At 36.1% G+C, this 12,483-nt stretch overlaps 2 protein-coding genes across 9 annotated transcripts in view; both read left to right on the top strand.

The window, feature by feature from the left end:
* The window catches only part of MYOT (myotilin), a 64,592-nt gene extending 59,651 nt beyond the window's left edge, over positions 1-4,941 (top strand). For all 5 annotated transcript variants that reach the window (XM_027546416.1, XM_027546418.1, XM_027546417.1 and 2 more), the window contains 5 exons: positions 155-287; positions 1,564-1,771; positions 3,305-3,470; positions 3,968-4,101; positions 4,322-4,941. In XM_027546416.1, the coding sequence (XP_027402217.1) occupies positions 155-287; positions 1,564-1,771; positions 3,305-3,470; positions 3,968-4,101; positions 4,322-4,494 (814 nt within the window). In that variant the 3' untranslated portion in view covers positions 4,495-4,941. The remainder of the gene's footprint in view (positions 1-154; positions 288-1,563; positions 1,772-3,304; positions 3,471-3,967; positions 4,102-4,321) is intronic.
* Positions 4,942-5,029: 88 nt separating this feature from the next.
* PKD2L2 (polycystin 2 like 2, transient receptor potential cation channel) overlaps positions 5,030-12,483 on the top strand; it is a 47,004-nt gene continuing 39,550 nt past the window's right edge. For 3 of the 4 annotated variants that reach the window (XM_027546425.1, XM_027546421.1, XM_027546423.1), the window contains exons 1-4: positions 5,030-6,532; positions 7,218-7,319; positions 11,002-11,135; positions 11,681-11,937. In XM_027546425.1, coding sequence (XP_027402226.1) covers positions 6,502-6,532; positions 7,218-7,319; positions 11,002-11,135; positions 11,681-11,937 — 524 coding nt within the window. In that variant the 5' untranslated portion in view covers positions 5,030-6,501. The remainder of the gene's footprint in view (positions 6,533-7,217; positions 7,320-11,001; positions 11,136-11,680; positions 11,938-12,483) is intronic. The other variant, XM_027546422.1, reaches the window with a different exon arrangement.

Here is a 12,483-nt window from a genome sequence, read left to right as displayed (position 1 = left end):
AATACAGCTCTGCAGCCTCTCTCCATTGTTACTACACTATCAGATCAAACAGCATAGCCTCTGGGGTTTCAAATGTGATGGCTAAATCATATTTGCATGAAAGGAAGAGCAATGACAATTCTTCTGCACAATGATTATTAAAATGTTTTTGTAGAAGCAGATCATCTTCAAGAGGAGACGTGAATGATCAGGATGCAATCCAGGAGAAATTTTACCCACCTCGCTTCATTCAAGTGCCAGAGAACATGTCAATTGAAGAAGGAAGATTCTGCAGAATGGACTTCAAAGTAAGAAAAAAGTTCAAAAATATTGGAGAAAAATTAAACAATGGGATAGTATTCTGAAAAATGTCTCCTCCTCTTCATAGCTTTCTACACAGCCTGAGAAGTAGTATGTAGTATGTATGTATGTACGTGTGTGAGTTAGTCACTCAATCGTGTCCGACTCTTTGCCACCCCATGGACTGTAACCCAGCAGGTTCCTCTGTCCATGGAATTCTTCAGGCGAGAATACTAGAGTGCGTAGCCATTCCCTTCTCCAGGGGATCTTCCTGACCCAGGGATCGAACCTAAGTCTCCAGCATTGCAAGCAGATTTTTTACTGTCTGAGCCACCAAGGAAGCCCAAGTAATACGTATAGTGGATAAGAACACTATACATAAGTTTACCTGGGTTCGAATCCTGGCCCTGCCATTTTCCAGCTGTGTAACCTGAGACAAATCATTTAATATCACTACCCTTTTGTTTTCCCTGTAAAATGGGAATAAAAATTGTACCAATGTCATAAAGCTATTTGAAGATAAACTGAGTAAATAGGTATAAGGTACTTACAACAGTGCCGAACACCTAATACCCTGTATAAGTGAAGCTTTCATAACAATAGGATTTCCTAAGTAAAATGCCTCTTCAAGAAATTCAAGCTACCCTGCCCTCTCTTGGCCTGGAAGAATTAATTCTTCAGGCTAAAATAACTTATTAGAAAGGCGTACATTTTTATTATCATCATTTTGGAGAACTTTTTCTTCATAAAATATTTTTCCAGATTCCTTATGAGTGAAATTCAGTGTACAGATTTGACTGTTAAGGCTTATATGAAAACACTTAAAAAATGTCATTCATACACCAGAACTATAGCTCAAGAACACTCTATTTTGGAAAGGTTACTAATTAGATTAGCAAGATTCATATATATGTGTTTTTAGGACTTCATTTGCACTTGCCATTATCCAGAAAATCCATATGACTTCCATATTCCTTGTGGAAATCAATATAACATAAATTAATGTCCTTAATATAGTAATTAAGAGATCTTAAGGGGCCTGAGGTTGTATATGAAAGAGCTAGATGTGGTTTGAGATAGTCTGAAAATACTATATTAATTTCAAGGATTATCATTTTTACTACTTTGTTAAAAATTATTGAAAGAAAATATCTTTTAAGATCGTACTTTGCATTTTTAATCACAAACCCACTCAGATACTGAATTGTTAAAATTCATAAATGGACAAAGGGGATCCAGTGATCTGTAATTTAAAATTCTATCATCTTGTATTTTCCTTTCTAGGTGAGTGGACTACCAGCTCCTGATGTGTCATGGTATCTAAATGGACGACCAGTTCAATCAGATGATTTTCACAAAATGATAGTGTCTGAGAAGGGTTTTCATTCACTCATCTTTGAAGTGGTCAGAGCTTCAGATGCAGGGGCTTATGCATGTGTTGCCAAGAACAGAGCAGGAGAAGCCACCTTTACTGTGCAACTGGACGTCCTGGGTAAGCTTTCAGAGAGATACCAGAGAGCTCCTTAAAAACATGTCAAATCAAAAAAGAAACTGTTGAAAAAGACTTTACATTTAAGGTTCATGTCTATACTACAGAATCTAGTAGAACATCAATTTTTATGTAAAAGCCACAGTGGGCAGAGGTTGAGGGAAACTCAAAGAAACTAGAATGACAGATCTACCCCTAAAGCTTTTCTGGAAGAGAAATAAGGTAACATTTCAGAAAGACCAAAGAAGGCAGTATACTCTAGTTACATTTTTAGATGTACAGTATTTGTAGATCAAACATTAAAATGAAAATTTTTAATCTAATCATATTTCTGGTCTATAGTCTAAAATAATCAATCTGATTCACATTTTCACAGGTTGTTATAATCACACATAGTTTAAAATTGAAGAGTAAATGTTAACTTTTAGCCTTAGGCTATGCACTTTTTACCAGAAACTAGTCTTTAATTATGACAAAAATAAGCTGACTTGCTTTAGAAAAAAAGTAGAATAAAACCCATGTCTCAAATTTGTTTTTAGTAGTTTTCATAAAACTAATGCCCTGTTTTAAAATATTACAAGTTAACTGCTTTAAATATGTCACATTTGAAATGACTTAAGATATACTGCATCAGAGATATTTTGCTATAATTCACTGTTTATTGTATAAAAGCTTGACCAAGTTAAAGGATGGGCAATCCTGAATTTGTATTCTATCCAGATGAATGAAAAAGCTGTAAGATTATTCTATGATATAATAAGGGACCTCAGACTAAGGGAAAAACTAGTGATCTAGGAATTTTAAACACATACATACCACACACAGAATCCAAGGGATTATGCTTTGGGCAAAACCTTTCTATGCCAATAGCTCCAAAAATACTATAATGTTAGAGCTGAAAAAGACTTCAGCTGGCATTCATCCAATCTCCTCATTTCTCCTTCAGAAAAGCTAGAGTTATAGTATTATAGTACCAATTACTCTTTTCCCTCAGGTATTTGAAGAAAAGTAAAGACATAATAATTACTGGCATTTGTATATTATTTTATAGTTTACAAAGTGCTTCTTCATTCATAACCGCAACTGATTCTCACATAATTTGGTTTGGTGTGGGCACAGCAGTCACTATTACTTGGGTATCACTTTATAATAAATAAAATTTAGTCTCAGAAAAACTAAACAAAATTTTCCCCAATGCGCATGGCTGGTGGGGCAAACAGAATTTGGACCCAAGTTGTTGGTTCTCTTTCCACCACTCAGTCTCCCAATAGGTAAGATGATATGACAATGTAACTTAAATTCTTCAAATGAAACATGATTATAAAGTCATCATTACATTACTGTTTTAGAATTATAAACAGTATCACAATATACAACAGAATTGCATATTATTTTAACTAAAGCTGAAACATAAACCTTCCATTTCTGTTGTTAGTACTTTCTAAAACTTTTATATCAGCATACAAACTTCACAATACTTTTTCATTAATATTTTTATAATATTTCAAATACATGAATTTTTTTATTAATATGTAGCAAAAGAACACAGAAGAGCACCAATGTTCATCTACAAACCACAGAGTAAAAAAGTGTTTGAGGGAGAATCAGTGAAGCTAGAATGCCAGATCTCGGCTGTACCTCCACCAAAGCTTTTCTGGAAAAGAAATAATGAAATGGTACAATTCAACACTGATCGAATAAGGTAGGATAAGTATTTTGAGAGTTAGTTACACTAACTACAGTGTGCTTGGGTGAATCCAGTTATCCTTTGAAATGCATTATAAATGGCATGCATTTGTGACGTCAATTTGTCTAATTTTAAAAATATATATATAAATGAAACTAACACAATATTGTAAATCAACTATACTTCAATCTTTAAAAATATATAGAAATATGATAAGCCTCACTAAGCTAGATTGCACTAATCAGAAATTTAGCAGTTAAAGTAGGCTAGGATTTACCTTTTTACTAACAATAAAAGAAGATTACCCAAGGAAATAGATGATACAAACAAGATGAGGCGGATGTTTAATTCAAGAAAAGCAGTAGTTATGCAATGACTGGCTACAGACTCAGAATTTCCAAATGCTTTTTTTTCTTCTTGCTAGTCTGACTCTGTAGGTCAGAGACATCATAAGTAAATTCTCACAGAAAAACTAATTCCTTTACTTTCAACTTGTAATTATCTCTTTCCAGTTTATATCATGATAACTCTGGAAGAGTTACTTTATTGATAAAAGATGTAAACAAGAAAGATGCTGGATGGTATACTGTGTCTGCAGTTAATGAAGCTGGAGTGACCACATGTAACACAAGATTAGATGTTACAGGTATGTCACGCTCTTATAAAGTGCTATGCCAAGTGTTACAAAGAACTTAACTGAGATTTAGTAAGAAACACAAATTCCAGCATAGTATAAAATCTGAGGGATTCTTCTCATACATAGTCAGTTTTCTATTTTTTCTTTTCCTGTCTCATAATGACTACCTAGTGCGACCCATGTGTTTAGAACAAGTTTTCTAAATTAACTTTTATTTGATCTATTTCAGCCCGTCCAAACCAAACTCTTCCAGCTCCTAAACAGTTACGTGTCCGACCAACTTTCAGCAAATATTTAGCACTTAACGGGAAAGGTCTGAATGTGAAACAAGCTTTTAACCCTGAAGGAGAGTTTCAGCGGCTGGCAGCTCAATCTGGACTCTATGAAAGTGAAGAACTTTAACCACTCTACCAACATTGGAAAACACAACAACTACACTATCAATAATATATTCAATTAAATTTTTGAAATAAATCCATAGCTGTATTAACAGATTATGGCTTTAATTAGGTAATACAACTAATATATATTTATAATACATTTATCCTTTGATTCCTGCACATTTATTTACCTCTCTGGTTTGTGAAGCCTACAGAAAATCTGGATTTGTAATTGTAGAAGATCTTTGACAAATGTGAGATTTTAACATTTAAGTCATACACACACCTACAGGTTATAAATTAATATCAACATTTTAAACACATCTAATGCTTAATAAGATTTACTGATACTGCTTTCTAAATACTGTTTTATCTGTTTTTTCTGATGGGAATACTAACATGGTATAGATTATCTGAGTGTTCCTTAGTTTTATGTCAAAACAGAATAAAATTTCAAATATTTAAAACAGACTGTCTCCTCTTCACAAAAGTCTAGATCTTTAAGATAAAACTTCTGGTTTATGACACTCAGCAAAACCTGTGAATAACAAGCTCCAGAAGGGCAACAACACTATATCCTAGAACAGTTTATCTTGGTGAAGCTCCCAGCTCAGTTTATTCCTCCTGATACAAAACTAGACTTTTTATGTTTGCACCTCAAAGGCAATCACAATAACTTAAAGCATATTATCTCTCCTGAAATTGTGGTTTTGTTTTAACCAAATAGGTTTCTAATTTTTCAAGATTACTGAGCTCAATGGATTAAAAATAGTCTGCAGTCCTCTGCCTAATTCTTATAGTTCATGTAAATTTGAATACTTACATGGGAGGGGGGTTTCCTCCTCCATTTCTAGTTCAGATAACCTATTACTTTAGAAAACATAATTTTTCCAGCCTGAGAGTCCCAGTACAGGAAAGAGCAAATCCTGTATATCTTTAAGTTAGGCCAGTAGCCCTCTTTTTCTCGGGTCTCTACTCCACTGGCTGCTGGCCCTCTGCTAGACCTCTCCTATTCCTTTTATCATTGATAGTCTTTGACCCCTGCTGCTGTGTGGCCTAGTTTTCCTTTTTACCTGACATGAAACAGCATTTATCAACATTATTCTATATCTCTTCCAGAGGAATAACAAAAAGTGGCTTTACTTCTTACTTTCAAAACAGCTTGACGGGTTTCTCAGCTGGCTAACCTGGGGCTTTTCAGTTTATTCCTTTTTATTTTCGTTTTCACCAACGTGAGAATCCCCTCCAGTCTCACATTCTGGCGGGCTTGTGGATGCCTTAATTTACAGTCAAATTTGTTTTCTATCTATAGCTAGTTTACAAATGTCATTTTGCAAAGCTTCTGTGTCAGATATGAGTCTGGGCTCCCAAGAACTACTGTTTCGGCCTACTCTTTTACATCATCACTGCTAAACAGATTTTTTTTCCCCCAATATATATATTTCAACGTTCTCTTCAACCATATTGGGTGGAAAGCGGGGTGGAAGCTATTTTTAGCAACAGCTCTCAATTAGGAAGTATCGGTTGCTGAAAGCTGCAGAGGCGGACAGAGGTCTCCGTTACAATTCGGGCGTTGGCGTTGAGCAAACCTTGCCCCAATGCGACTTTGGTAGTAATTTACTCTCCTCAGTCTCTTCAACTCTATACGAGGACAAAACACCTACCTTTCAGGAAGGGGCAGTATGAAGACTAAACAAGCCAGCAGATATTAAATAGTCAAGAAAAAGTAGCCCATTATAATTAGTTACTACGACTTTTATGATTATGCCCAGGCCTAACGCCAAGTTTGCCTTAGAAATCGACAACAGACAGGAGACAAACGCCGCCATGCGTAGGCCGGCATCATACCTCATGCCAAGCCCTTCCACGCAGCCCTCAGTGCGCACGCGCATTCGCATCTTCAAGCCCCGCATGCGCGCGTTGTCAGAGGACTCTCAGGCACACAAGCTAAGGGCGCACGTGCACAAGAGTATCGCGCAGGCTCTGAAGGCCTAGGAAGGCGAAACGGGCGTCGTGGTCCAAGTCCGCAATGGCTGAGGCTTCCCGGTGGCATCTGGGCGGTGAGGGGCGCTCCTAGGGTGGGGCAGGGCGGAACTGGCAATTCGAAATACCCTGCAAGAAAGTTTGTAACCCCGCATGATTTCTGATGAGAGATATAATCTCCAGATCGGTTACCCTTCATAGCTTCTTCTTGAGAATCGGAGAGGCTCATTGTGTGTGACAGGAAAAGTGAAGCCTCTAGGAGACATCTCACCCCTTGCCCTTGCACGAAGCTGGATCTGGGTGCAGCCACTTGCTGTACATTGGCCTTCGCTGAGCCAGCCTTAGAAGGCCTTTGTTGATCGAAGGAGTAGTGACCTTAGCAGAATCCCAGGCAGAGTCCTTTTTCCTCCTCTAACAGGAGCCAGCCATCCCAAAGCAGTGTTGACGGATGGCAAAAAAGGATTAGGGACAGATGAGGGGATTTTGTTTGGTTTGTATTTTGCTTTTTCAGTTTAAAATAAGACTGGTGAGGAAACATCCGGGTTATAAAATTCATTATGAACAGTCATAAAATGATTGCCCACTATCACCATGGGAAAATTTACTAATTATTCCTTCTTCATAAAGTGAGAGTAAAAACATAACCAGAAGCTATTGGAGCTTTCCTTCACAGTGTAAACAGCTAAAATTGCCTGTGCTTTTCCATCCCTATGATTTACATACATTATAAATTAAGGAACATTTTTGTTTTATGTCTCACAGGAACTCCGAAACATAAACTGCGTTACAGAGAGGACGTAGAAATTAGAACCACACTTCAGGAGTTGTTACTGTACTCTATTTTTTTAATAAACTTATGTATATGTAAGTACACAGATGTAGATGAAGACACTGAACTAAAGTTATCTGCAGATGAAAAATAAAACATGGGTTTTATTTAAAAAAAAAAAAAAGGCTTTCAGACTACTGAAACCTCTCAAAACATAGTGACACATTTTATTTTTTTTCCCCATTTATATTTTTTTTTAATTTAACTTTACAATATTGTATTGGTTTTGCCATATATCAAAATGAATCTGCCACAGGTATATATGTGTTCCCCATCCTGAACCCTCCTCCCTCCTCATACCATCCCTCTGGGTCGTCCCAGTGCACCAGCCCCAAGCATCCTGTATCCTGCATCGAACCTGGACTGGCGACTCGTTTCATATATGATATTATATGTATTTCAATGCCATTCTCCCAAATCATCCCACCCTCTCCCTCTGTCACAAAGTGCAAAAGACTGTTCTATACATCAGTGTCTCTTCTGCTGTCTTGTATATAGGGTTATTGTTACCATCTTTCTAAATTCCATATATATGGGTTAGTATACTGTATTGGTGTTTTTCTTTCTGGCTTACTTCACTCTGTATAATAGGCTCCAGTTTCATCCACCTCATTAGAACTGATTCAAATGTATTCTTTTTAATGGCTGAGTAATACTCCATTGTGTATATGTACTACAGCTTTCTTATCCATTCATCTGCTGATGGACATCTAGGTTGCCTCCATGTCCTGACTATTATAAACAGTGCTGCGATGAACATTGGGGTACATGTGTCTCTTTCCCTTCTGGTTTCCTCAGTGTGTATGCCCAGCAGTGGGATTGCTGGATCATAAGGCAGTTCTATTTCCAGTTTTTTAAGGAATCTCCACACTGTTCTCCATAGTGGCTGTACTAGTTTGCATTCCTACCAACAGTGTAAGAGGGTTCCCTTTTCTCCACACCCTCTCCAGCATTTATTGCTTGTAGACTTTTGGATCGCAGCCATTCTGACTGGCGTGAAATGGTACCTAATAGTGGTTCTGATTTGCATTTCTCTGATAATGAGTGATGTTGAGCATCTTTTCATGTGTTTGTTAACCATCTGTATGTCTTCTTTGGAGAAATGTCTATTTAGTTCTTTGGCCCATTTTTTGATTGGGTCATTTATTTTTCTGGAATTGAGCTGTAGGAGTTGTTTGTATATTTTTGAGATTAGTTGTTTGTCTGTTGCTTCATTTGCTATTATTTTCTCCCATTCTGAAGGCTGTCTTTTCACCTTGCTTATAGTTTCCTTTGTTGTGCAGAAGCTTTTAAGTTTAATTAGGCCCCATTTGTTTATTTTTGCTTTTATTTCCAATATTCTGGGAGGTGGGTCATAGAGGATCCTGCTGTGATGTATGTCGGAGAGTGTTTTGCCTATGTTCTCCTCTAGGAGTTTTATAGTTTCTGTTCTTATGTTTAGATCTTTAATCCATTTTGAGTTTATTTTTGTGTATGGTGTTAGAAAGTGCTCTAGTTTCATTCTTTTACAAGTGGTTGACCAGTTTTCCCAGCACCACTTGTTAAAGAGATTGTCTTTCGTCCATTGTATATTCTTGCCTCCTTTGTCAAAGATAAGGTGTCCATATGTGCATGGATTTATCTCTGGGCTTTCTATTTTGTTCCATTGATCTATATTTCTGTCTTTGTGCCAGTACCATACTGTCTTGATGACTGTGGCTTTGTAGTAGAGCCTGAAGTCAGGCAGGTTGATTCCTCCAGTTCCATTCTTCTTTCTCAAGATAGCTTTGCCTATTCGAGGTTTTTTGTATTTCCATACAAATTGTGAAATTATTTGTTCTAGCTCTGTGAAGAATACCGTTGGTAGCTTGATAGGGATTGCATTGAATCTATAAATTGCTTTGGGTAGTATACTCATTTTCACTAGACTGATTCTTTCGATCCATGAACATGGTATATTTCTCCATCTATTAGTGTCCTCTTTGATTTCTTTCACCAGTGTTTTATAGTTTTCTATATATAGGCCTTTAGTTCCTTTAGGTAGATATATTCCTAAGTATTTTATTCTTTTCATTGCAATGGTGAATGGAATTGTTTCCTTAATTTCTCTTTCTATTTTCTCATTATTAGTGTATAGGAATGCAAGGGATTTCTGACACATTTTAAACACTTTAAATTCATTTAGATCAACACTATGTCCATATTTCTTAAGGGGCACAAGTTTAAGTCACAGATGTAATAAAAAGCTTTCGTACTCAACTTTGGTTGAGTCAATTACTCCTATTGGCAATTCTATCTTGAATATAATTATTCCCTTGAGTTGCCAATTCTTGATTTCTTTTAGAGCCATACAGATACATCAGCTTCACCCTAGTCAGACTACAAATGGGTCAGACAACAAATAAGGCCTAAGAAGTTAGTCTTGATGTCTACTTTGATCTTTTCCCTAGCATGTTACACAGTTAATAGTAAAATATGCTAGTTCTGAGTTACAGGAGATAGAAATCAGTGCAAATCTTTAGGGAGGACCAGGAAAACATCTCAACCTACATTCCTCCTATCTGTGAGTTAATAGCATGATCAGTATTAAAGAGCATTTTGTCTTTATAGGACCCAGTATACAGTAGATGTAAGCTGGACTTATGTTGGTATGGCAGTTATTGGGCTGGCAAAAAAGTTCATTCACGTTTTTCTGTAAGATGATATGGAAAAACCCATACAAACTTTTTGGCCAAGCCGGTATTTATCAGTTAACTAATTAATTGGTATGTGGGAGTGAGCTTGAGTCAGATATTGATTAAAAAACAGCTTTAACCATCTCATAAGTTATTTTAGATTAGTTTTTAAATGCTTATTACAGAACATTTGGGGAATGGAAAATATTTAAAATCACTCAATCACATTATTCAGGGATTTAAAAAGAAAACACCTTTTTATAATTAGGAAGAATGGGAAACAAATCTCCAACAGAGGATTTTTAAAATATTTTGGTGTATATAATGACATAATGTGCAACATTAAAGAATGGCACGGGTTCATGTTTGCCATGGAATAATGTTGGAAGATGTATTATTACTAAAAATAAAGGTCTTATAGCAAAAAAGAAAGACATATTTAGTCCATATCCTGATCTAATAGTCCATGGGATGGCAAAGAGTTGGACACAACTGAGTGACTAACACTTTCACTGATCTAAAACCTACCCACCTACCCTAGAAAGAGTGAGAAAGAATACTAGTTAATGTTCTTTTCAATCTTATCGTGTGCCAAAACATAGTTTTAAGTGTTCCACATGAACTATCTCACTTCTCAAAATGTTAGAAATATCCCTATGGTGGGACTCAAACCATTCTGTTTGATTTTAAAGTTCATATCCTTAACTACTCACTATATTGTGTTGCATACTCCCAGTGTTGGAAAAAAAGCCAATTTGCATGATAGTATGTAAAATGTAGTCTCAGTTTTGTAAAACTAAAGTTGTCTTCTCTATACTGTGTATGCATTTAGAAAAATCTGAAGAATATATGCCAAACCTAACTCTTAAGTAGTGGGTTAAAGGAAAGTTCTTCCTGTTTTGTATTTTTATATTTTAGTTTTTTTATTGTTGCTTTTATAGTTAGCAAAATAAAATTGAATTTTCAAAACAAAATTAGGAACAAATTACAAGTACATTTTTATCCTGATAAAAACTTGAGTTCTTTTAACATAAATTTTAAAGTAAAAAATTCTTTTCCTTAGTGACTTTTGGGATGGTAAACCCACATATGTATTACTTAAACAAAGTTATGTCATCTCTATTTTTGGACACATCTGTAGCTGGTGAAGAAAGAACCAACTTTAAGTCTATTCGCAGCATAACTGACTTTTGGAAGGTAAGGTGTGATTGGATGAAATAGTTTTAGGTATTGCATAAAAAAGCCTTTGGCACACATCATAGGGACTTTGATATTTATTGACGGAATGAATAAAAATAAATGTCACTTCTTCAAACTATTATAATCAACCAGTGTTTATTGAGAACCTGTGTTCTCAGTGTGATATAGTTCTTACAACTTTAAAATTGTATATGGTGAAAATTATTGTTAATAATTCCTTGAATTGCCAATAAATTCTTTGCCCATGTTGTGGCAAAGGGTTTTCAGTATACCCCTCAGAGAAGAAAGGTTATAGAAATGAGTTAATACTTGTTAAGTGCTTAGAACAGTACATAGAAAGTACTCAGTAAATGTTAACCATCTTCATTATAATCAACATCATCTACCATTACCATTATTAATGGTGGCTTGGCTAATAATTTTCATACTTGTCCTCAAAATCACTGATTTTTATATTCTTATGGATAACATTATGAATGTAGATTGTGTTCACAGTTGATATGAAAATATTTTTCCCATAACATGTATTTTTCTATATGAAGTTTATGGAAGGACCCCTTTTGGATGGTCTGTACTGGGACTCATGGTACAATAATGAGAATCTGTATGATTTAAAGAACAGCAGTCGCATCTACTATGAGAACATACTTTTAGGACTCCCCAGAGTCCGTCAACTAAAAGTCCGCAATGGCACATGCAAGGTCCATTCATTCTTTCGGTCTTTGATGGATGAATGTTATGACAAATACACTTCTAAAAATGAAGATACGGCTGATTTTGGCCTTAAACAGCATACTGAGTAAGTACTGTAAAATTACACATAACTTTTGTAGCACTTAGCATTGTATCTTCAAACAACTGTGAAAATATATTTATTTTCTAAATGATACCAAGAGAGATGGCAGGTAAGGAAACTCTTTCAATAATAGTATCAAAGGAAGACTCAGAGATGCAGTGTTGAGAAAAGGAAGAGTAAACCTGTTAATTTTTTGTTTACCATAGGATACAAAGTGGGTTTTTCCCCCGTAGCTGTGGTAGATGAAGTGTTCACTTCAGTTCAGTCGCTCAGTCGTGTCTGACTCTTTGCAACCCCACGAACCGCAGCATTCCAGGCCTCCCTGTTCATCACCAACTCCGGAGTCCACCCAAACCATGTCCATCGAGTCGGTGATGCCATCCAACCATCTCATCCTCTGTCGTCCCCTTCTCCTCCTGCCCTGAATCTTTCCCAGTATCAGGGTCTTTTCCAGTGAGTCAGCTCTTCACATCAGGTGGCCAAAGTACTGGAGTTTCAGCTTCAACATCAGTCCTTCCAATGAACACTCAGGACTGATCTCCTTTAGGA

This window comes from Bos indicus x Bos taurus, chromosome 7, assembly GCF_003369695.1.
Source record: "Bos indicus x Bos taurus breed Angus x Brahman F1 hybrid chromosome 7, Bos_hybrid_MaternalHap_v2.0, whole genome shotgun sequence".
NCBI classification, from domain to species: domain Eukaryota; kingdom Metazoa; phylum Chordata; class Mammalia; order Artiodactyla; family Bovidae; genus Bos; species Bos indicus x Bos taurus.
The sequence above is the reverse complement of the archived record's forward strand: the minus strand, read 5'-3'. Positions and strand labels throughout refer to the sequence as shown.